Source organism: Neopsephotus bourkii, unplaced genomic scaffold (genome assembly GCF_033783945.1).
Source record: "Neopsephotus bourkii isolate Nb327-2 ecotype Australia unplaced genomic scaffold, CSIRO-AGI_Nbou_v1 NB_1468, whole genome shotgun sequence".
Classification (NCBI taxonomy): Eukaryota; Metazoa; Chordata; class Aves; order Psittaciformes; family Psittacidae; genus Neopsephotus; species Neopsephotus bourkii.
In genome coordinates, this window is record NW_026901945.1 from 1 (window position 1) to 23,244 (window position 23,244).

Genomic DNA, 23,244 nt, shown 5'->3' on the forward strand with positions numbered 1-23,244 from the left:
GTAAGATGCTCTGGGTAATGGTTTTCTAATGGTATGAATGCAGTTTTTCACAGTCACATATTTTTCACAGTAATTACCGCACCTATGTTACTTTAAATTTTTAGTCAGTTCTTATTTTTAATGAAATGGTGGGGAAAACCTGTGGAGAGTGCAAATATTGAGTCTGTTATTCAGTAGTATCAGAGGAAGCTGTTTCAGAACAGGCAAAAAACCCTCTCCTGTTTAAATGTCACCTGTGGGAGTTCTTAACAACTCGTTTTTACAAATTTGTAAATATTTGCAACCCATTTTTACTTGCCCCTAAGATGTTTGAAGCCATGAATTGGCTATTTCTAAACTTTTTTGACATTTCTATCCAATTTTCTCCTCTCTGTAAAAATTTGACTCCATTTTTGGCCATTTCCAACCCGGTTTTGACATTACTAAAACATCTTAAGCCATTTTTGGCAATTTTTAACCCATTTTTGCATACCTCTATTCTTTCTTAACACTTCCTTGACTATTTGTAACCCTGTTTTGCACATCTCTAACTTGTTTTAAGCCATTTTTACTATTTCTAACCCATTTTTACCTCCTTCTAACCTGTTTGAAGCCACTGTTGGCTATTTTTAAACCCAGTCTTGGCCATTTCTAACCCAGTTTTGCCCATTTTACACAGTTTTAAGCTGTTTCTTGCTATTTCTAACCAATTTCTGACCATTTCTAACTTAATTTTGCTCATTTCTAATTCGTTTTTAGATATTTTTCGATGTTTGTAACCAATTTTTTCTTCCTTCTAAGCTGTTTGAAGCCATGAATTGGCTATTTCTAAACTTTTTTGCCATTTCTATCCAATTTTGTCCTCTGTGTAAAACTTTCAAAGCCATTTTTGGCCATTTCCAACCCAGTTTTGACATTACTAAAACATTTTAAGCCATTTTTGGCAATTTTTAACCCTTTTTTGCATACCTCTATTCTTTGTTAACACTTCCTTGACTATTTGTAACCCTCTTTTGCCCATTTCTAACTTGTTTTAAGCCATTTTTACTATTTCTAACCCATTTTTACCTCCTTCTAACCTGTTTGAAGCCATTGTTGGCTATTTCTAAACCCAGTCTTGGCCATTTCTAACCCAGTTTTGCCCATTTTACACAGTTTTAAGCCGATTCTTGCTATTTCTAACCAATTTCTGACCATTTCTAACTTAATTTTGCTCATTTCTAATTCATTTTTAGATATTTTTCGATGTTTGTAACCAATTTTTTCTTCCTTCTAAGCTGTTTTACGCCATGAATTGGCTATTTCTAAACTTTTTTGCCATTTCTATCCAATTTTGTCCTCTGTGTAAAACTTTCAAAGCCATTTTTGGCCATTTCCAACCCAGTTTTGACATTGCTAAAACATTTTAAGCCATTTTGGGCAATTTTTAACCCATTTTTGCATACCTCTATTCTGTCTTAAGCCTTTCTTGACTATTTCTAACCCTGTTTTGCCCATTTCTAGCTCGTTTTAAGCCATTTTTTGCTATTTCTAACCCATTTTTACCTCCTCCTAACCTGTTTGAAGCCATTGTTGGCTATTTCTAAACCCAGTCTTGGCCATTTCTAACCCAGTTTTGCCAATTTTACACAGTTTTAAGCCGTTTCTTGATATTTCTAACCAATTTATAGACCATTTCTAACCTAATTTTGCTCATTTCTAATTCGTTTTTACATATTTTTCAATGTTTGTAACCAATTTTTTCTTCCTTCTAAGGTGTTTGAAGCCATGAATTGGCTATTTTTAATTTTTTTTTTGCCATTTCTATCCAATTTTGTCCTCTGTGTAAAACTTTCAAAGCCATTTTTGGCCATTTCCAACCCAGTTTTGACATTACTAAAACAATTTAAGCGATTTTTGGCAATTTTTAACCCTTTTTTGCATACCTCTATTCTTTGTTAACACTTCCTTGACTATTTGTAACCCTGTTTTGCCCATTTCTAACTTGTTTTAAGCCATTTTTACTATTTCTAACCCATTTTTACCTCCTTCTAACCTGTTTGAAGCCATTGTTTGCTATTTCTAAACCCAGTCTTGGCCATTTCTAACCCAGTTTTGCCCATTTCTAGGAAGTTTTAAGCTCTTTCTGGCTATTTCTAAACAATTTCTGACCATTTCTAACCTAGATTTGCCCATTTCTAATTAGTTTTTACAAATTTGTAAATATTTGCAACCCATTTTTACTTGCCCCTAAGATGTTTGAAGCCATGAATTGGCTATTTCTAAACTTTTTTGACATTTCTATCCAATTTTCTCCTCTCTGTAAAACTTTCAAACCCATTTTTGGCCATTTCCAACCCACTTTTGACATTACTAAAAGATTTTAAGGCCTTTTTGGCAATTTTTAACCCTTTTTTGCATACCTCTATTCTTTCTAAAGACTTCCTTGACTATTTGTAACCCTCTTTTGCACATTTCTAACTCGTTTTAAGCTATTTTTGCTATTTCTAACCTATTTTTAACTTCTTCTAACCTGTTTGAAGCCGTTGTTGGCTATTTCTAAACCCAGTCTTGGCCATTTCTAACCCAGTTTTGCCCATTTCTAGAAAGTTTTAAGCCATTTCTTGCTATTTCTAACCAATTTCTGACCATTTCTAACCTAATTTTTGATCATTTCTAATTCGTTTTTTCATTGGCTTCTCCCACTCTACCAGCCCCTTCTGCTTGTTGCAGCTCATTCTGTATCCCACTGGCCCTGTCTTTCTCCCTGCCTGCTTTTCCTCTCCCTGGCTGTGTCTGCTGCTCCCAGATGCTTCCTCCATCGCTCTGCAGGGCTTCTGCTACTTCTCTTTCTTTCTGCATCCCTCTGAGCTGCTCGTTGCTCCTGCACTTCTCTTTCTCTCAGTTGTTATTCTTGTTTGTTGCTCTGGTTTTAGAATCATAGAACAGTGAGGGTTGGAAAGGACCTTAAGATCATCCAGTCCCAACCCCCCCTGCCTTGGGCAGGAGGACCTCACATTAAACCATGTCACCCAAGGCTCTGTCCAGGCTGGCCTTGAACACTGCCAGGGATGGAGCATTCACAAGTTCCTTTGGTGCCCTGTGCCAGCGCCTCAGCACCCTCACAGGGAAGAGCTTCTGCCTTATGTCTAAGCTAAACTTCCCCTGTTTCAGTTTGAACCCGTCACCCCTTGTCCTGTCACTCCAGTCCCTGATGAAGAGGTGCTCTCCAGCATCCTTGTAGCCTCTTTTCAGAGACTGGAAGCTGCTCTGAGATCTCCCTGCAGCCTTCTCTTCTCCAGGCTGAACAGCCCCAATGTTCTCAGCGTTTCTCCATAGGGGAGGTGCTCCAGCCCCTGATCATCCTTGTGGCCTCCTCTGGACTTGTTCCAACAGCTCCATGTCCTTCTTATGTTGAGGACACCAGAACTGCACACAGTGCTGCAAGTGGCGTCTCAGAAGAGCAGAATAAAGGGGCAGGATCACCTCCTCTGACCTGCTGGTCACGCTCCTTTTGATGCAGCCCAGGATACGGTTGCTTTCTGGGCTGCAAGCACACGCTGAAGCCAGCTTATGTTCTGTTTCTCATCAAGCAACACCCCCAAGTCCTTCTCCTCAGGGCTGCTCTGAATCTCTTCTCTGCCCAGCCTGTAGCTGTGCCTGGGATTGCTCCGACCCAGGTGTAGGAGCTTGCATTTGGCTTGGTTGAACTTCGTGAGGCTGGCATTGGCCAGCTCTCAGGCGTGTCAAGGTCCCTCTGGATGGCATTCCTTCCCTCCAGCGTATCGACCGAACCACACAGCTTGGTGTTGCTAGCAAGCTCTCCCTGCCCCTATTTCTTTTTCACCTACTCACCTTTCCTCTACCCACCACGTCTTTTGGTGATCTCTGTCAATCCCATAGTCCTTCCTTCTCTCTGCCCTGCTCCCTCTCCCTCTGTTTGCCTCTCTTCCTCTTTCCGTGCTGCTGCTTTCTCCATCTCTGTGCAGATGCCTACCCTTTTTTTCCTCTCATGTCCTTATTTCCCTTTTTCCTGTGTTTCTCTCTATCCCATTCCCTGTTCCATCCTTTCTTGCTAAGCCTCTCTGTCCAGCTGGCTGTGCCTTCTTTCACTCTTGATCTGGAATTTTTCTTTCCCCTCTCTTGTCCTGATGCCCAGCAATTGGTTTTGTCCTCCAGTGCTGCCCTGCTCTCTCTTCCTTCTTTCTCTGTCATTCTGGCCTGCTCTCTCTTCCTATTTTTTTCATTCCTTCATCTTGAGCTTGAAGCCCATCAGGGTTTTCTGATCCATCACTTTGTCTTGCATTCTGTCCCTGCTCTTTTCTCTCTTTCTTTTAGTTCTGCTGCCTTTCTCTTCTTTCCCTCTTTCTCCGCCTCTGCCCTGCTCCGTCCCTCTCATTTTCTCTCTGTTTCCCTCCTGCTCCCTGTCTTTGCCCTGTCCCCCCCATTTTTCTGTCATACTTCTTCTTAGGGTTCCCCACCACCACTACTCTGTCCTGCTCTCTGTCGCTGGTATTTCTCAGTCAGCAGCACAGTGTGTTGTTTGTCCTTCCATCTCTCTCTGCCCTGCTGCCCAGCCCTGGCTTTCTTAACCTCCAACTCTGTCCTGCTCCCCATCTCTTATTTTTGCCTGTCTTTGCCTTTGTCCTGCCTCCCTGTCCCTTTTTCCCTCTCTCTCACCTGTCCTGCTGCCTGTGCTTTTCTTGGAGAATCTGTGTCCTGCTGTTGCCTGGCACCTGCTGTGAATCGCAGTCAATGTGAAATTGAACTTACCTGAGCTTGAATGAAATCAGACCAGTTGCATCTGGTTTCCTTTCTGTCTCCAGTTCCAGCTGACTTTGCTGGCACTAATTCATGATCATAAGACCCTGAGCTGCAAGTAAACTGACGGCATCACTCACTTCGGTAATGGGGTGGGTGGTCTGTGATAAGGCATGTGTACTTGGGTGCTGGTGCTGCTTTCATGAGCATTCTCTGGTCTTGCCACTTCAAAGCTCTTCCTTTTTTTTCCAGAAACTTGAAGACTGCGTTTCTTATTCTGGGGTTCACACTGGAGCTGGACTGAATGCGTGGTGTAATGGGCTCTGTCAATGGGAGAGAGAGCCCTGCTTTTTCGTTGTTGTTTTCTAACGCTCCGTGAGCTTTGGTAAGCAAAGGGAAGAGTGGCTGAAAGAGTGTCTTGAGAGTAACTTGTTCCTATAGCGTGCCTGTCTTCACCTTATGGTGAAGGTTTCTTACAGGAAGCATGATTTTGCTGAGCTATGAGGTTGCCTTGGCTTGGTGAATGTAACAAGCATTGTCTTCAAAGGTAGTGAAGCTGTAGCAAAACTAGCGGGAAAAGCTAGTTTCTTCCTAGAACGCTGCCTGATAAAATAGTAGCAGGTAAAGGCACTTGCAGTTGGCTTTTCTATGCAGTCTTTGTGCAGAGCTTTTGGCACTTTTGGTAGGGATTGATTTCTGTGAAGGAAGGAGGAATGAGGGAAAAAATAGTGCAGCTTGTCTGAACGGCTGCTTCACTGCTGGCAGGGTTGGAGTCTTCATGCTAGAACAGGTCTTTACTATAGTTTATAAACAAAGAAGATGAGCTGTCTGTAAGGAAAGCTTCATCAGAAGTAAGGCTAATTTTGCTAAATTTGGTACTCTGCTGCAACTGAGAGATGATTTGGCAGTATTTACATCCCATCTACGTGCCAGAGTGTTAACGCAGGCCATCAGGGTCTTTTCAGCTGTACTGCTGGACTACAGGTGATGTGCCTGGGTGGTACCGAGACCCTGGGTGAACCAGCTCTGCCAGCTGTTAAAGCTCAGAGGATGTGACAGAATGGAAACCATCTTTGTAGTGGACCCCAACCATCAAAGGTGCGGATGTGCTGCTGATATCCCACCAGCCTGGGGATGTGAGGACTTTCGCTGAGAGCCCAGTAAGGATCCTGTTTTCTGCTCCGGTAGAGGCTTTCTGTGCACCCTGTCCCAGGAGGCATATTAGACACGGCTGCTTCTTTGAGATCTCAGAAAAGACACCGCATGATGCAGAGACTGTGGTGGCATTGCTGGGTTAAGGGGTTTGGTGTAACCTTTTGCCCCTTGCCTTCCTGTCCCACAGTACAATGTGCCCTTTCATGCCAGTGCAACAACCTGGAGCAGCCCAGTGAGCAGTGAATGTCTTAACCAGGGTGTTAGCGCATCCCCCTTGCGCTGTGTGTGCTTTTCTGTGGCTCAGGGTGTAAGTGGAGGAGGTTTGTAGTTGTGCAGCTTTCTAAAACCTGGATCAGGGTAGTGAGCTGCCTGAGAGCATTTGCAACGTGCACTGAAAATAGGTGGCCAGGTGCACAAGTCAGAAGTTCTTGGGCTTGTTGCTGAAGCCTCTGTCTGCTTAAATCATGCATCTAAGGATGCAGTTGATTTTTGGGGGGAGAAGCTGGAGGGGTCCCTTGTGCATGTGGATGCTTTTGGTAACTGTGTTTTTCTGCTTTAGACCTCATCACGCGGACAGATGTTTTGCTGCATGTAGCCTTCTGACCAGCAGTGGCATCTCAAGAAACCCTGATGTCTGTCAGCAGCACTGGTGAGCAGCTGGGAATTTCTTTGTGTCCTGCAGCCTGCTGAGCCCCAGTACTGGCAGCTGGGTACCCTGGACTTTCTGCCACTGTCTCCAGTTCATCACAGAATGGCTTGCCCAGTCCCCATAGCCAACCTGACCCACATCACACAGCAGTGCTAGTCAAGTTACATTTTCAGTGAGAGTCCTTCCGGAGTGATCATTTCCTGGGAGGACAGTGCGATGATGGAGGTAAAGTCTCCCCCCCATGAACAGAAGGCTTCTGGGCCTCCACAGGGGCAGTGCCTTGGAGGACACCTTTCAGACTGGGGAGAGGAGTAGCGTCTAAAAATTCTTCCAAAGGCATGTGCTGTCCAAGGAGAGAGGCTAGGACACAAAATACAGAATTTCAAGAGTAATTCTCTATTCATGGCCATGAGGTGTACCAGTCAAATTGTGGGGCATCAATTGTGGTTTTACAGAATCAGAATTGTTAGGGTTGGAAGCGAACTCTGGAGATCTTCCAGTCCAACCCCTTGCCAAGGCAGGGCCACCCAGAGCAAGTTACACAGGAATGTGTCTGGGTGGTTTTGGAATGTCTCCGGAGAGGAGGACTCCACAGCCCCCCTGGGCACCCTGTTCCAGTGCTCTGACACCCTCACTGGAAAGTTCTTCCTCATGTTGAGATGAAACTTGTTGTGCTTTAGTTTATGGCCATTGCTCCTCATCCTGTCGCTGGGTAGCACTGAAAGGAGTCTGGCAACATCCTCTTGGCACCTGCCTTTCAGATATTTATATGCATTGATGACAGTCCCTTCTCAGTCGCCTCTTCTCTAGACTAAACAGGCTGTGGTTCTTACACATGGTTCTTACACCTTTCAAGCGCTCAGTGGTTTGACCAGTGCCTACTCAACACACACATATACTCCTGTTTTGCAAAGCAGCTCTAATTGTGTGGCGTTGTCCTCCATCTGCTTCTTTCTTGACCACGACATCCCTGCAGCTGGTCTTGCTGCCGTACCTTCTCTGTGCTGCGAGGTGAGGGAAGGGTTTCACTGAGATGTAATTAAGAGTGAGGGGATCAGAAGAGATACTGATTCTGACCTGGGCCTCTCCCAGTGCTGGTGGTTCATTTGTTACTTTTTAGTCCTTTCCTGCAGAGTTCAAGCAACTATGGGTGTGTGACACTGGGGAAGTCCATTGGTTGATGGCAGTAAACATAAATGGTTGTTGGCTGCTTTCGCTGAAGTCTGTGATTCTTTAAGATGTGCTCAAGCACCTCGTTATGTCCCCTGCCTTTGCTGGCTCCGTGGCACGGACAGCTGAGCACCACAGAGGGGCTGCATCCGGCCCAGGATGTTTCAACCTGGCTGGATGTTGACGGGAGGGTCACTGTAGTGACAGCGTGGGGATGACAGGGTGGTCACTGTGTGAGGTCAGGCTGGGGTGACAGCAGGGACAGGTGCAGCTAAGGGTGGTGACAGGCCCAGGTGTGACGGGTCCCCCTGCTTGGGTGGGGGTGCTTGGACCTCTGCGACACGAGCCTTTTGTCACAGTGCACTGGGTAGCCTGGGTGTGCTGTGTTGTGGCAACTGGGGCAGAGGTGCTTGAGTCGCCGTAGGGGTTGGTCAGGCCTCGGAGTGCTGCATGCGGGAGAGGACACTGAGGCCAGCTAGGGCTTTGGGGAACTCTCCCCCCCTGGGCTTTGAGGAGGACTGGGGCAGGTGCCAACACACAGCACAGCTCACTTGCTGAGGGCCATAGCCTGGAGCTGTTAAGGTGGCAAAGCCAGGGCCTCACTACGCCACGATGGAGGCCTGAGGCTCTGTCAGCCGAGGCTGCCTGATGTGTCAGGGCCTGGCTGTGGCAGAGTGCTGCAGCCTCTGAACGCCATTGGCCAGCACGAGCTCAGCCCGTGCTGCTCACCCCAGCCCCCTCGGTGGGCTTTGCCGCGTGCCCTCACCTTGGCAGAGGCTGCAAGGCCTCTACCTGTCATTTGCCAAGCTAGACACGGTAGTGGAGCAGGCGCTGCCTGGCCCCGACCATGTCTTGCATTCACTACAAGTTCTTCTCCAAGCTGAACTATGATACGGTCACCTTCAGTGGCCTCGACATCTCCCTTTGCGACCTCAAGTGCAAGATCATGCGCAAGGAGAAGCTGAAGGCAGCCAACTGTGATCTGCAGATCAGCAATGCCCAGACCAAAGAAGGTACGTGTGCGCAGCATGTGCAGGGCTTTGGGGATGTCCTGGCTGGCGACGTTGCAGAGCACCCCATGATGGTCACAGCCAGCAGAAGCCGCATTCTGCCTTTTATGGCTCATCTGCACATAGCACGAGTGAGCCTGGGGCCCATCCTGCCAGGTGGCAGGAGCACCAAGAGGGTAAGCAGTGCCAGGGATTAAGTGGGGTGGAGTCATGAAATCTGATTGAGCATCCTGCTGGCTACACCAGTTTGTCAAATGTGCAGGCTGAGTCACAATGTCCAGAAGAGAGCCCCGAGCGCTCTAAACCCCTGAGGGGAGCCTAGGTGAAGCTAGATCTAGCCTTAGTCTCAGGCTTGGTCAATGGTTCATGTCTAATGGAATGTCAAAAAATAAAATCAAGGTAGAATCCAGCTAAAATGATTGGCATGGAAACCAAAGATGAAAAAAAGGAAGCCCTCCCACTGAGACACAAAGTTCAGAGTGGACCCCCTGGCTTTCTAAACTCCTGATGGAGCCTAGGTGTGGCTGGATCTAATCTTAGTGTCAGACTTGATCAAACAAATGTAAAGCACTGAGCAGATGAGAAGTGTGGCTTTGGATGGATTAAGCTCCAAGAAACAGAGAAAGGTGACAGGCTCTCTTTTGCATTTGTTCACTCTGGAGCACAAACAGCAGAAGTGACACAGTTAACAGTGGCGAAAGCAGTGCATCTGAGTTTTCATGCTTTTACTAATGCCTGGCTTGTTTCAGAGCAAGCTAGTCAGACTTTAGAACCTGGTTTATGCAGGTGAGACTTTGTGGTGGTTTGTTTTTCTCCAGAGATCTATCAGTTTTGTAGCCTAATAGAAGCAAAAGCAACCTCAGTTAGTTCAGGAAAGCCCCGCCTGTATTAGCAGGCTGTCCTGTAGTGACCTCTGAGATCCTTTTGATGTTGGCATTCAAACTGTTTTTAAAAAAGGAGAAAGATTTAGCTGCTGGCGTTTGGTTATCAAACCTGAAAATGTCTTGAAAGGTACTGTTAGTGCGTTCAGACAATGAAGGCACGATGTTACATACGAAATTTGGCTTCTGTATCTGTAGAGGCCTTCTCTGAAGGGCTGTGTAGCTAATTATGTATTAATACATGTCCTTTTGAATGTCTTTTTCTGTACTTCTGTTGGTTTCAGAATACACAGAAGATGCCCTGATTCCTAAAAACTCATCAGTAATTGTCAAAAGAATCCCTGCTGGAGGAGTTAAAGCTACCGGCAAAACAGATGTTCCGTAAGTGTCCACACAGCATTGCATTCTTGGCTGTTGGTTTCAGTGCGTGAACTGTTGTGATGCATTTGAGGCATTCAGATTGTATCTTTCTTGTTAAAGCTTCCATTAGTTTTTGTTGTCACTGAGTAGATTTTCATGTATCGGTCCCAAAGCAGACTTATGTTTTTAGGCCTGCTGGGATACGGGGTTCAAACTCCAACAGTGGAAACTTTTAAAATGATTCTATAGGGTTTGTTCTTGGGGTTAATTTTTCTGAGAACCAAGTTGTAGATCCTGTTTTGTCTGCGTGGAGAGATTCCTTGTTATATGTGTTCACTTTTATGGCTTTTGTAGCGAAGAGAGTTCTGCAGTGCAGTGCAATTAAGACTTTTTTTTTGGTCACAGGGCTCCTCAGTCACACAAAATCCCTGGAGCAGCTTCTTTCAGGTGACATTTCTATTCCTATTTTTAGTCAATAAAGCGTATGTAACATGTCTAGTACTTTGGCACTTTCATGGCTAAGCATGGTAGATACCTGAACACAGTGCTTGGGCTTCCAAAAGAAACACTCTTCTAAAGACTAAGCTGCTGACAGTTTTGTTATTTCTTTGTCAGATGACTGATTTTTTTTCACTGAAGTAAACTTGCCCTTTGAAGACTATCACTGTTCTGCCATAGAAACTAAAGTACTGTACGTGACACCTGTTTGTAATACTAGGGATGTACAGATTGCCTGAAGCTACGTTCATAGTTTGAGGGTTGATTATTTAAGAACACAAAGCTGTACTAGAGACTTGATATATTTGATACTGATGTGGCAGAGAAAATATCTGAGGACTTTCTCTTGCACTGTTGTGTTCTGTATCTGTAAGTCTGACTTTGTGACAAAGTAGAAATGGGATTTTGGAGGTTTTTTAGTTGCACTGAATGACCAAGAGGTAAGAGTTTGTGTACACAAATAAATTTCCATATTCCCTAGGCTATGGGAACATAATGTTTTGATGTTCGGGTTTTATAATTGATTTTTGGTGCTTTCTGTTGGGTACAAGTGCTTTATTTTAAGTTCTGATCACCTTTCTGTCTCCTCCTAGAAGTCGAACTGAGCCAGCGAGCAGAACATCAGAAGCAGTATGTAAAAACCCGATCTCACCCGTTTTTCTACGCACTGCACTGAATTCTAAACAATGTAGCCTTGTATTAATTTTCCAAACATTAACTTCATCTATCTTCCAGTAAAACACAGTCCAGAGTGTAATTCAAATGCACTGATTCATCATAGTGAAAACTGAGTCACGCCATCAATTTGCAGAGTTCTGATGTGAATGTTGGGATTTATGGCTAGTAATGCATGGTATTTCCTATTGCATATGCTAGGATATGTCCTGTGTGACTTTGTGTTGTGCAGATAGTGCCTGATCATCTTTAGTTCACGCAGGTTCCAGGTGTGCACAACTGAACTTGGTGCCACATTCGAGATCTGTCTGCCTGTAGTTAGTAATGTTGTGAGTTTGTACAGCCTTTTCTGTGCTTTTTGTAAAAACTGCACTTCAGCAGTAGTTCTCTGCAAACACTGCGGCCCATTCCTAACCAGCGGCCTGAGGATTTCATTGTGGCAAGCTACAGGCGTAGGCAGCTGGGAGGGAGGAGTATGTTTGCAATGGAGGAAAAAATGCCATGACTGTGCTTTGAATCCATGCTTTCATCGTCAGGAAAGATTGGGTTTGGTCTGATAGAAAGAAGAAGAATAAAAATTCTCATGCTTCCCAAACTGATTTGGAGAGTGTGTCCTGTGGTCTATTAAAATACAAGAAATATTTCTTCTCCATTTTTATAGGCTACTCTGTCATAGTAAACTTTTTTTTTTTTTTTCCCAGTAATTTGAGCAGTTTCTTTTTTTCCTAGACAAATTGGCAGGTTACTTTTATGGCTGATGGTTCAGATTGGTGTTTGGGTTTGGTGGGGTATGGTGAGTTTGGCATCTTTGCAGTTATTCGTCAAATCATAACTGTATAAATGCATGTTTAAATGATGAGACATTATCTGACTAATTTACAAACTACACTGCAAGTAAGTTTCCTGTAGTGATGCTTCCTTCTCAAATAAACTTCAGCATTTTTCACAAGGGCCCCTCTCTGAGGTATTCTGGAGCAGTAAGTCCATCTCCAGCGAGTTGGTTAGTTTAGTTTCGTCTCATTAGCCACACAGGCACTTTTCAGCTGTCACAGGTTTGGACTTTATTCTGAACAAATACAAATTACAGTAGGTTGGCAATGCCTCTTTCAGTGACACGCAGAGGATAGAGTGCAGATTTTCAGACTGCAGTAGAGGTTAACTCTTGCTATGTTTTGATTATAGAACTTGAATATGCGTTTATTTTTTGCTGAACAGATGAATGATGAGCCTTCTGCGTCTGTTTCTCTGGCCCAGCTTTTAAAGGTGTGTATGTATGTATTGTTGTAAAATACTTCAGTGTTTCCTTCATATTTTTAAGCCTCACTTGCAGTCTATAGATGGATAACTGTTGTAATGTGAACAAAACTTTAATTTTTAATAAAGTATTTAGTTTAACAAGTACGTCTAATTCGATACTGTGCTGTAAAGAGTACTTGCCAGTTTGGGAAGACAGAAGGGGAGTACCTTCTCAGCCTCAACGTAATGTTGCAGCGTTACTCATCTTCAGGACATAAAGCAGCAGTACCTCAGAAGCTGTTTACTGTTTTTCCTATGTTTCATTAAGTTTGTGTTGGAATCTAACAGCATTTTTACAAAAGAATTTAATTGGCTTGTGTGGTATGGACATTTCAGGGCAGTTTGCAGCAGCTGAAGTAGAAGTGTTTCTGGAACTTGGGCAATGGCATTAGAGGCATAGAAGCATTCTTTGAACACTGCACAGTCCCGTGAATTCCAGCCTCTGGACAGTGGAGAACGCAATCAAATTTGTTTGCGTGCAGACCGTGTCAACTGTGTAAATTGTGTACTTGGTTGTTTAGAGGAATGTACCAGTGTGTATCTACGGTGTATTAGCAGATGTGACCAGCTGAAAATGTTGCAATGGCCTGTTTTGGGATGGAACTGCTTGCTCTTTTGGCTCGACACTGTGTAACTTTGGCAGGACACTAATGACTGCCCTTTGTGAAAAAGCGTAGTGCTAGCCAATTAAATGGAAAAGATGGGAGCTAGTTCTTTCTCCTAAGAAGAGAGGCAGGAGTTCATTTCTAAGAACGAGAGGTCTTTCCACTGGCAGCATCTTCCCTCTCTCACTGAAGAAATGAAATCTGGGGCCTTCGGCTGTCCCTGCGTGTGTCCTTGGTTCTGTAAACCCATGTGAAGTTTGACTCTCAAATGTGAAAAACTGTCCAAGTGGTGTGCACATTGAATCTTTTGAGAAATGCATGAACAACACATAAAGCAGCTCAAAACTGTTACTTACTCGAAACACATTATTCAGGCTGGCTTAGCACAGGGGCAGTGTGCTGTGAACTAGTTTCTGTTTTATTATTACAGTGCAATAAATGCCATAGTTGAATTTTGGTCTATTGCTAGTAATGTTTTGTGGGGTTTGGATATGTTTTGTAAACTGTTTGGGTTCGAACAAATTAGTCAAATGTCTGCAAAGTTTCCTGTAAACGTTAATGGAAATGATTTCATAGATGTCCCTCTGGATCGTATAACTGGTAAGAAAAAACTGTGTATATGAACAAGCCATTTAATAAAATGCAGAAACTGGTTGATTGCTCTTGTGAACGAATGCGTGTAGAAGTGAAGACATACATGGTTGATCTGAAAGATGGGTGGTTGCAGGTCCGAATCATTTACAGGCACTCCCTTAGACCTTTCTTGTATATGGACTAGCGTGTAATAAAAACACCAGAAAAATCAGCTGGCTTCAAGATCTAGTTCTGCATGTGGGTGGTATTACAATATGTCCAGTAAAAGGACACAGTCCCCAGGAAAAGCCTGCAGGTTGTGCTCTCTGTAGTTAAATCCCTTAGTAGGAAGAAGTTAGTAGGGGAGGAAATGCAGTTTGGATTGCCTACAGGACACGATGGTCACATTTCTACTGAAAAGAACTTTGTGTCTTGCTGAGGGATCAGAAAGATTCCTTTCAGCACTTTTGTGTCTGATGCTGAATTTCAGGAAGCAAAAACTACAGCCCTGCCACTAACACTGTGTGTTCTTTTCAGTGCTGCAAAATGTAAATACTATAACTTGCAGAAATCTTTCTCAATTAAATGCACAGTAGCTATCTTCTCCTTCAAATGGGCTGGAGCTTCAAAACCAGTTGAAAACTACTGCTAGTGTCATTTCTTTTACTGATCACTTCAGTCCACTTGGAAGAAAAGTGGATCGGTTACACAAGTCTATGTCAAGCCTAAGGTTTTGAGTGCCCAAGAACGCTCTTTTCAAGTAGGCTAGCGGGCACATAAGCATCCTGTACAAGCACAAAGTCTCCCCAGCGCACGCTCAGGACAACTGTGTTTTATAGAAGCATCTGTTTTCAGGCAACATCAGCTAGCATTGTGGTGCCCTTTACAGGATTGAGCAAGCCGTGTTGTCTTTGGCTGGGTGAGCTTGCATGTGTTTCTAATGTGTGTGTCAAATAATTCCGTGTTAAACAGACTGCCAACCTGGCTGAAGCCAATGCTTTCGAAGAAGATAAAATAAAAGCCATGATGATACAGTCTGTGCATCAATATGATCCAGACAAGCAAGCGTTGATAATGTCAAATCAGTTCTTTGATGATTATGGGAAAAATTGTGTAGAGACACATGCATACCTTTTTCTTCCTGAAACCTTTTCAGTCACAGGAAGAAGCCCTTGGGTACACCTCTACCATCGTACATTTGCTTTCACTGTGGAAAACCTGGCCACTATAGAAAGGACTGCCCAAGAAATGGGGTAAGGTTTTGGGGACTTCTGGTGTTACTTTCTGACCTTGTTTAATTTCTGACCGTGGCAGTCAAGTACCAAATACAGGAATAATCGTATTGAGAACTGTTTCTCTTGAGGTGAAATACAGAGGTTACATGGCAATGCTGAAAAGCCCTTCAAAGTTCAAGGGAAAGCTGGGATTATAAATGTAATTTTTTTCTTTTTTCTAAGCCACAGACCTGAAATAAGTCCATAGATCTTTTCGTCTGTGAGTTTACATGCATATTTTTATGTATTTCAATATTACTGGAAATGTTTCTGGTTTAACTCTTTTTAATGACAGTTCACGTTTTCAGGATTTTGTATGAAACCAAGATGTTTCTGTTGACCCCATCTACTGAATATTTGTGTGTTTTACTGACACAAGTCCCTGGTTGAGTATTCATGCCCTTTAACATTAGTCCCTGAGTGTATACGCATGAGGTATGAATTCAAGCTTCATCTATAGCTGGTGAATAGATGTTTCTCCAGTGGCTGACCCAGAGCCCTGACTTAAGCTTTCCCTCTGAATTGTGCTTTGGGGGCGGTGGGGGGGTGGGGAGCAGGTTTGTATCTCTTCTCCCAGTGCATCATGAGGCAAGGGATATTTCACCCTTAAGAAACCTGTTGCTGAGCCAAAGAATGTCGACTCGGATCAAAACTCTGCTTAAGCCTTTCACAGGATCAGAGAACCAGCTAGGTTGGAAGAGATGCATCAAGTCCAACTGATACTTCAGGACTGCCAAATCCATCATGAACCATGTCACTAAGGGCTTCATCTACGTGTTCTTTTGAACACTTCAGGGATAGTGATTCCACCACTTCCCTGAGAAGCTGACTTAGGAACAATAGCTGACTTAGGAACATCCTGGCCATGTTCATTTAGGAAAAGAAGTATTTCAGTTGAACAACCTTCACGCTGGGTAAAAGGAGAGGATTTAAAGGGTTTTGCTTCTTACAGTCATCACTGAACTGTCATTTTAAGTGTAGGTCTTAAGATGAGGTATGTCTGCATTTCTTTTCCTAACAGGACAAAAATGTCCAGTCTGTTCCCAGACTGAAAAGGAGCACAGGAATTCCAAGTAGTTTCATGATAGAGGTGAAAGATCCCAACACGAAGGGTGCAATGCTGACAAACACTGGCAAATATGCAATACCGGTTATTAATGCGTAAATATGGATTTAATTGGACTGACCAAAAGGCGAATGAGAGAAAGCATGCATAAACATCTGAGTAGCCATGCCACCAAGTTGGACTGCACCTGTAATTACGGGAGAGGAAGCGCAGTCATTGCCTTTTAACCTTAAGACCTGTGACACTTGCCCCTCTAAAAAGAGGGTGGTCATTCATACTTGTCATGCCCCTGGAAGCTGGTTCAAGTTGTGGTGCACCAAGGATCTGTATTTCTGCAAAACATTTCGGTAGTGTTGGCAGGGGACTCGTTCTCTTTGAGAGCTCATTTTGCTTCTGGTTTATGTTTCAAAAGCCTCTTACAAAACTGTAACCAATAGCTGTTGGGTTGAGATTTCCCCCTCCGAGTTTTTATTTTACAGAGTTATGGCTATAGAAAAGTAGTTTCAGCTCAGTGCCGACAGTTCAGAAGGCTAATGTGGAGTGAGAAGAATTCTATCCAGTATCTTCTTTTGATAAAATGCAAAGCTCGGAAAAGCATTCCTTTACCCATCTTTAAATTTGTTCTTTTTCCTTCCCCACATGCCCTCCAGGGAAGCTTATGCTAGAGGAAAGAGGGAAAGGCCTCCATTTTTACCAGAGGAGCCATCCTCCTACTCTTCTGATGGTCCTATTCCGGATGAGCTGTTATGTCTCATTTGTAAAGATATAATGACTGATGCAGCTATTCTTCCCTGCTGTGGAAGCAGTTATTGTGACGAATGTAAGTGTTATTCCCATGTTGTTAATTCAAAACATCACGTCTGATCTTCTGAAAGCAAACATAGCCAATAACAAGATTTCTTTGTTACCTGTTCTAATTAAAACCTAAGTATACCCTTACTAGGAAAGGACTCGTCTCGTATAAAGTAAAAAAAAACCAAAACACCAAAAAAGAAAAGGCAGAAAACCTGGTTCTCTTTCTACAGATCCAGTTACATCCTCTTTACATGCGGAGGAGTGCCTAACTGTGCAGGTGATTACAGTATTAGATATCAAATGTTTGTCCACAGCCCTTCCTCTCATACAAAATTATACAGCCATCTCTGGTGACTGACTGTGGTCTACAGCAAACGGATAGTAAGGCATTTAATCCACATTCTTCTCCATGGGAGAGCTGGTTCAAACCTTCAGAACTCAGACCTACCAACGCTTGTTTTTGAGATGTGCTTTGTTCATTAACTTTGGGGTCCATGACTTCTTGCTGTAGTGGATAGTGGAAAAAGGATGAGTTGAACCATGAAGACACAGCCCACAGTCCATCTTCAAATACTACAACAGTGAAATGTCAAAACTGTGGAACTATTTGCTGCATACTAGTAATTTTTTACACTCTTGAATATTTGTAGCTTCATGCTGTACACTCAAGACCACATTCACCAATGAATCATACACGTGTTTTGGTTAGAACCCAACAACTTTCCTTACTTTGGCTAAAAACTATTGTATTGTGATTATACTAATTATGCACAGGTATTAGAACGGCATTGCTGGAGTCTGAGGAATATACATGCCCAGCGTGTCATCAGACAGATGTTCCTCCTGATGCTTTATTTGCCAACCAGAGCCTACGCCAGGTAGTGTGATGAGTTTTACATCAGTTGTACAAAGAGCTTGTAAGGAGCTGAGAGAGAAGACAATATTACTGTAGCATTAATTTAGCCTTAAGCAAGGCTAAGTTGAATAAGGCTAAGTTTACTTTTCAAACACATTATCTCTGACAGCTCTTTAGAGACAATCTGACAAATTCAGGTCACGCTTCTGTTTAACACCATCACCTCACTTTCAAATTTGGTGTTAACACTGTAGTATTTTAAATACAGATACCCTGAGTTAGCCCTCACTGACATCAGTGTTGAATGTGGTGGTGTTTAGATAGCTGTGGTCGAATGCTGTTAGGATTGATAGCATTTCCAGGAATACACGAGTAATTTTACTCCGCGGAGGTTTTGTTGGTGTATCTGCTGAAGTTTCAGATTACCTTTATAAAATGTTCCTCTGCCTCTAGGCTGTGAACAACTTCAGAAATGGAGCTGGCTACACAAAAAGGCTCCGTAAGCAGATTCAGCAGCAGCAGCAGCCGCCACCACCTGCAGCACCACTCACGACTGTTATCCCTCCTGCTGCTTTGGTGACTGCCGCTGAACTGCCTCCATCTTCCTCTCTGTCAATCCGCAGCTTGTTGGAAGAGAAGGTAAGCTTTATTTCCACATATGCGGTGACTCCAGGATTTCAGTAGAGCTTAATTTGCAGCTGTTTGCGTTTATTCACAAGAGCTCTCAAGTTCCTGTACGAAGACAGCTAGTGCTACCAAGTCTTCTGGGCTCCCAAGGGCAATCGGTACCCACAGCTGGTAAGTAATGATAGCTTTAGAACTTGTGTTAAAAAATTACCTTCATATAAGCTGAACGGGCCTTTTTTCTTTTTCTTCTCCCCTCTCCAAAAGGTCCTCCGAGGGCAGACAGTGCCATCCACGCACCAGGTGCCAGAACAAGCTGTGAACTGTAAGTGTGCTATAGAAATTCAATATGTAACTACTGGTAACCTAGGCTGTAACGTATGACTTAGACAACAGCTGATCGATAATCAAATAAGTGTGCACAGAGAGCTGCGGGGAATACAACTGGTAACTGATTTTTAAATGGCTCAGTCTGAATTGCCTATAAGAAAGGGGATGCGTGCTTGCAGCAAGATTATTTCAACTAAAACTCTGGTACATGATTAAAAAGAAGACTGAAAGAAGGATGCTTTTTGAGACAACCATTAGTACATATAAAAATTACATACAATGAAAGAATCAGATGGAAAGCTTTGGATTACTGGCTGAGTAGGGCTGAAGAAATGGGGTTTTCAGTAGAAATCAGCGTCCAACATTCTTGTTCTAACAACGTAGTTGATACTGATTGAGGCAGTTCTTGGAAAAATCAGTGCTGTCGTTTTATGACAATTCTGAATTGTTTCCACTTAGTCATCTCAAACGGCCAAGCTGCTTTCTCTCAGTTGGAGAGAGAACAGCCTGTTTCTGCGTCACGTTAGTCCTTCGTTTTGGTATAGATTTGTTACAGATAGCTTTTCTGTATAGAAGCTTCTATATAGATAAGTTGCACTTTACAAGAATTTAGAACAGAAAAAGTAGCTTCTGTTTCTACAAGAAATTTTCCTTTATCATTCCCCAACCTAACTGTAGCCAGGGGCTCTGCTGGGGAGGGTTTTGAATCTTCCCCTGCTCCTCCTCAATCTTCATCTAAAGTATGTCAGGGCAGGCCCTCTCATTCCACTAAATCTCCGGTGTTTATTTTCACTCTGAGGGCATTCTGTCTTCCAGTGCTCCCTCTGTTTACGGACTGCACTCTCATCATTCTCCAAGTGCAACGCATGCAGTCTGTTCACAAGCCTTTCCATGTAATCCTTCTTTCTGACCCCTTCCTCCCAGGCCGCTCCCCCCTTTCCTGCTTTCCTGGGTGAGAGCAACAGCCAACAACATTTGTTTCCTCCCTATGATTTCCATCTCCCTTTCAACTCCTCTGTTACTGTATACGCTCCAGGCTGTTTCCAGTGATTTATTGAGTGACCGAGAGTCTGTCCCTCCCAGTTTTTGCAGCTTGCATTTAATACCTGGGTCTGATTGACCAATAAAAAAGGTAAGATAACTGTGCTGCACCTTTTTCAGGGTCCTTACCTCTATACTTATGTTTCATTCCAAACAAAACCAACCGCTGATATTTGGTTAATAGATCCCTGCTCAGGCAGAACATTTGGATCCCATGTAGGGTCTGTGGAGGGAAAGTGGTCGTCCACTGACACTGCCCTGTGCCCCCTGCGTATGGATCTTTTCTGCCTCCTCCCTTGCTTTTGCCAGCACTCTACTTTATCATCATACGTTACCAAAGTATCCAATCCTACTTGTAAATCATTCCAGTCTGGATCTTGTGTTCTCATAATCGGCTTCATCACTTTAGTTACTTTTTCAGGACCTTCCCTATAGGGCCCGGCTAACTCTTTCCAGGCTCATAAATCTGACACAGAAAACGACACCTTGCTAGTCACCAGTCCCTCCACCCCTGTTCCTTGGCGTAAGGAGCTTGTATACCTCGGAGAGCACCTTTCTTTGTTCACCTCATGATGGAGCTAGAGCTCTCTTCCCATCTGCATCCAAACCTGCCCACCCCACTCCCCCCCCCACCCTGGCTCCTTCCTTCTTTTAATTTGTGGTCCAAGTAATAATTCCACATTCTCTTTTTCCTACCTACATCTAACACACCACTTACCAATACTACACGCAGAACATCGACTCTTGAGCGGTTTGTTATTATCCTCCTCCAGTGCTAATACCATGGGATCTGTAGACATATGCACACACCCCTTTCACAAGTCCGAAATACTGTGCCAATCAAAGAATAAATCAATATACCATAACTCATCCCACTTCACCTCCATCCCACTTTGGCAAACCAACCAATTATAATGAATTGTACTGTTCACGGGCCACTTCGCCCCAGACTCCATCCTATACAATGGCCACCATTGATTACAACACTATCGAAGTCTCCTGAGTGACTGAGCCCACCTGGGGATCCACCAATTTGTTTTCAATGCTGCAAAATGCAACCCAATGGAGATTCCTTCAAAATCCTCCCTTTGGAGGCAGTGTTCCTGACCTCCATCCAAGTGCAACATCCAGACAGCCAAACAAATCCTTACCCGCTGCACAGGGCATCCCCTGTGACTCACGGGGACAAGTTACCGAAAAGAACGCCTTGCTAAAGCAATAAAGTCAGGCTCTGGCCGAGGTCCCGAGTTGGTCCGGGGATCTGTGGCTCCTTTCAGGGAAATCCCCAACACTGGCGTGAAGGCCCCAGAGGGTCCCCAGGTCAGCAGGAAGCACGGGAGAGGGGCCATGTTCGGGCACCAGAGTTTTGTCCGCAGAAGTCCATTGGAGAAACTCTCTTAAGGCTCAATGTGGAGTTTCAGAAAGCAGCTTTCTTTATTGCAGCGCTGGGCGCACACGCAAACAGTTCCACAAAGGTGAGCGTGCCCGTTCCTTGCCGGCAGCAGCTCTGTATTCAGCATACTCATGCATATTTACAGTCTTTCCAGGAGGGCATTTCCATATTCACGAGATTCCCAGGAGCTAATTATAATATCTGCATCTCAATTACACATGCGCTTTCTTGCGGAGTGGGGGTCTCTGATGGTCGCCCACAGTCTGCCTGACTGTGTTTACTGAGTGACATTTTTGCTTGCGCATGCTCGCAAGGTCCTAGTGCTGAGTTAGCAGAGGTATGGCTTTGCTTTCTTTGCGTTCCGGTCTCTGTTATCCTGAAGGTCTGCATCCTTGGTCTTACTTACTGCCTCCTTAGTTGTTATCATTCCCTTGACGTTCCTTCCCCCATCAGCTGGACATTCCTTATTCCCTGCGTGTCAGTAAGAACAGTTTGCTGTATTTTACTGTGTTAGTTTAAAGTCATACACTTTACTGTTAGTTTAAACCTATAACTGAAACCTACATAATGGCTTGAGTAATACTACTGGAGGCTATGTTTAGCTCTTCAGTTTGCAGTAGCATTAAGTTAGCAGCTAAAAGAGAAGAAAACCCAAACCAAGTTTGGGAGGAAAAAAATTAGCAAGAATGACTGTTTTGAATTAACTTCCATTTGTGTGTGTGTGTGTGTGTGTGTGTGTGTGTGTGTGTGTGTGTTTGTGTTGTGGGTGTTTTTAAGATCCAAGCCTCACTGTCGTACTTCATTTTACTTTAGGAGTTCGCATACCTACTCCAAGTCAAGATCAGGTCCTTCCTGCACTGGCTGCTACTCCGGCTCATGCAGTTGTTCCCATTCACATTCCAACTTGCCATCACTGCAGTATCCAAGAAGAAGCAGAAGGAAGAGTCGTGACTATTCCAGGAGAAGGTCACATGGTCGTCAGTGTTCAAGGTCAAGGTCCCCCCAACAAAGAAGACACCACTGATGGTCAAGGACCTCCCCCAGCCCTCTCCCCATCCCTGTTTCTTGTTCCATTCATTAAAAGGTCTGGGTGTTCTCTTCACAGCACCTCTCTCTGCCTGCAGTCATTTGCACAGTGGGAAGTGGGTAGGGGCTTAATGCAGCCCCTGGCACCCTGCAGGCGGCTGAGCTGGGATGGGGATGGCCACCGAGAGGATGGGTAGTTGGGGCATTGCTCTGGGTGCTGTGAAGCCATGGGAGAAACCACATTGATTAGTATCAATGCCAGGAGGATAGAGACCTCCATCGCTGCCCCAGGACCAGCATCACTGCAGCAGGCTGGATCCAGCCCTGGGAAGGAACCATGGCTGCCCCAGGCGCTAGGCTGAGACTGGCTGAGCATGGGAAACTCATCTCACACCTGGCTGGTGAGTGGGAATTGCTGGCTGGGGCTCACACAGCGATTTTCCAGAGCTGGCGCTGCAGTGGCTGCCCAGCTTTCTCCACCCTTCTATGGCCTCATCCAACGCTGCCTTGGCGTCAGCCAGCAAAAGCCCCAGCCCACAGGTGAGCCCCAAGCCTGTGTCACAAAAAAATCAAGCTGACCCATGAAGACCAAGGCAAGAGGCTAGGATGCAAAGGGTAGAATTACAAGAACAAATATTTTTGCATGAGCATGTCATGCCCCAGCCCCATTGGAGCACACAAATGTGCCTCTACACAGGGTCCTTATGCCCTTCCATCATTCAGGTACCGGACGACTTGCCTAATCACCAGCACCCACACTACAAATTACTAATCCCTGTAAACCTTGCAAAGCAACTCCAGGTTTTCAGCATTCTCACTGCTTGCCTACTGATCCCTGGAGTCAGTCTTTCCTGAATTATTGATCTGTGATGCCAAAAAATGCTGGGAGGGGTTCCAAGATGTGTCTCAGGGGCTAGGATCAGACTTGTGCGTAAGGAAATCTTAAACTGGTGAAGATCTCTGTGAAGAGGAAAGGTGCTAATGAGCATATGCAGAATAATGTGAAATAGGAAGTAACTCTATTCCAGCCAATACCAGGACATCCAGTTCCAACCCCCTGCCATGGGTAGCGACACCTTCTACTAGGCCACGTACAGGGGAAGCTCCATTAGGAAATGAAAATGTTGGAGCGAGGCCGGAGGAGGCCACGGAGCTGCTGCGAGGGCTGGAGCAGCTCTGCTCTGAAGACAGGCTGAGAGAGCTGGGCTGGGGCAGCCTGGAGAAGAGAAGGCTCCTGAAGGGGAGACC

At 44.5% G+C, this 23,244-nt stretch overlaps 1 protein-coding gene and 1 long non-coding RNA gene across 3 annotated transcripts; one reads left to right on the forward strand and one right to left on the reverse strand.

Moving 5' to 3' along the window:
- Positions 1 to 8,238: 8,238 nt before the first annotated feature.
- Positions 8,239 to 22,072, forward strand: LOC133220666 (E3 ubiquitin-protein ligase RBBP6-like). 2 transcript variants are annotated; one of them, XM_061368928.1, is made up of 12 exons: positions 8,239 to 8,706; positions 9,869 to 9,965; positions 10,350 to 10,391; positions 11,036 to 11,072; positions 12,300 to 12,380; positions 14,564 to 14,658; positions 14,754 to 14,844; positions 15,887 to 16,026; positions 16,582 to 16,751; positions 17,501 to 17,604; positions 18,036 to 18,221; positions 21,784 to 22,072. In XM_061368928.1, the coding sequence occupies exons 1-12, from the start codon at positions 8,541 to 8,543 to the stop codon at positions 21,919 to 21,921; spliced, it is 1,347 nt and encodes a 448-aa protein (XP_061224912.1). In that variant the 5' UTR covers positions 8,239 to 8,540; the 3' UTR covers positions 21,922 to 22,072. The 2 variants fall into 2 exon arrangements, with proteins under 2 accessions (XP_061224912.1, XP_061224913.1); XM_061368929.1 differs by lacking the exon at positions 21,784 to 22,072 and adding an exon at positions 18,302 to 19,104.
- LOC133220667 (uncharacterized) lies at positions 21,215 to 22,650 on the reverse strand. The gene is made up of 3 exons (XR_009727772.1): positions 22,391 to 22,650; positions 21,796 to 21,921; positions 21,215 to 21,441 (listed from the first exon to the last, which is right to left on the reverse strand). It is a non-coding gene; the product is annotated as an uncharacterized LOC133220667 (long non-coding RNA).
- Positions 22,651 to 23,244: the final 594 nt, after the last annotated feature.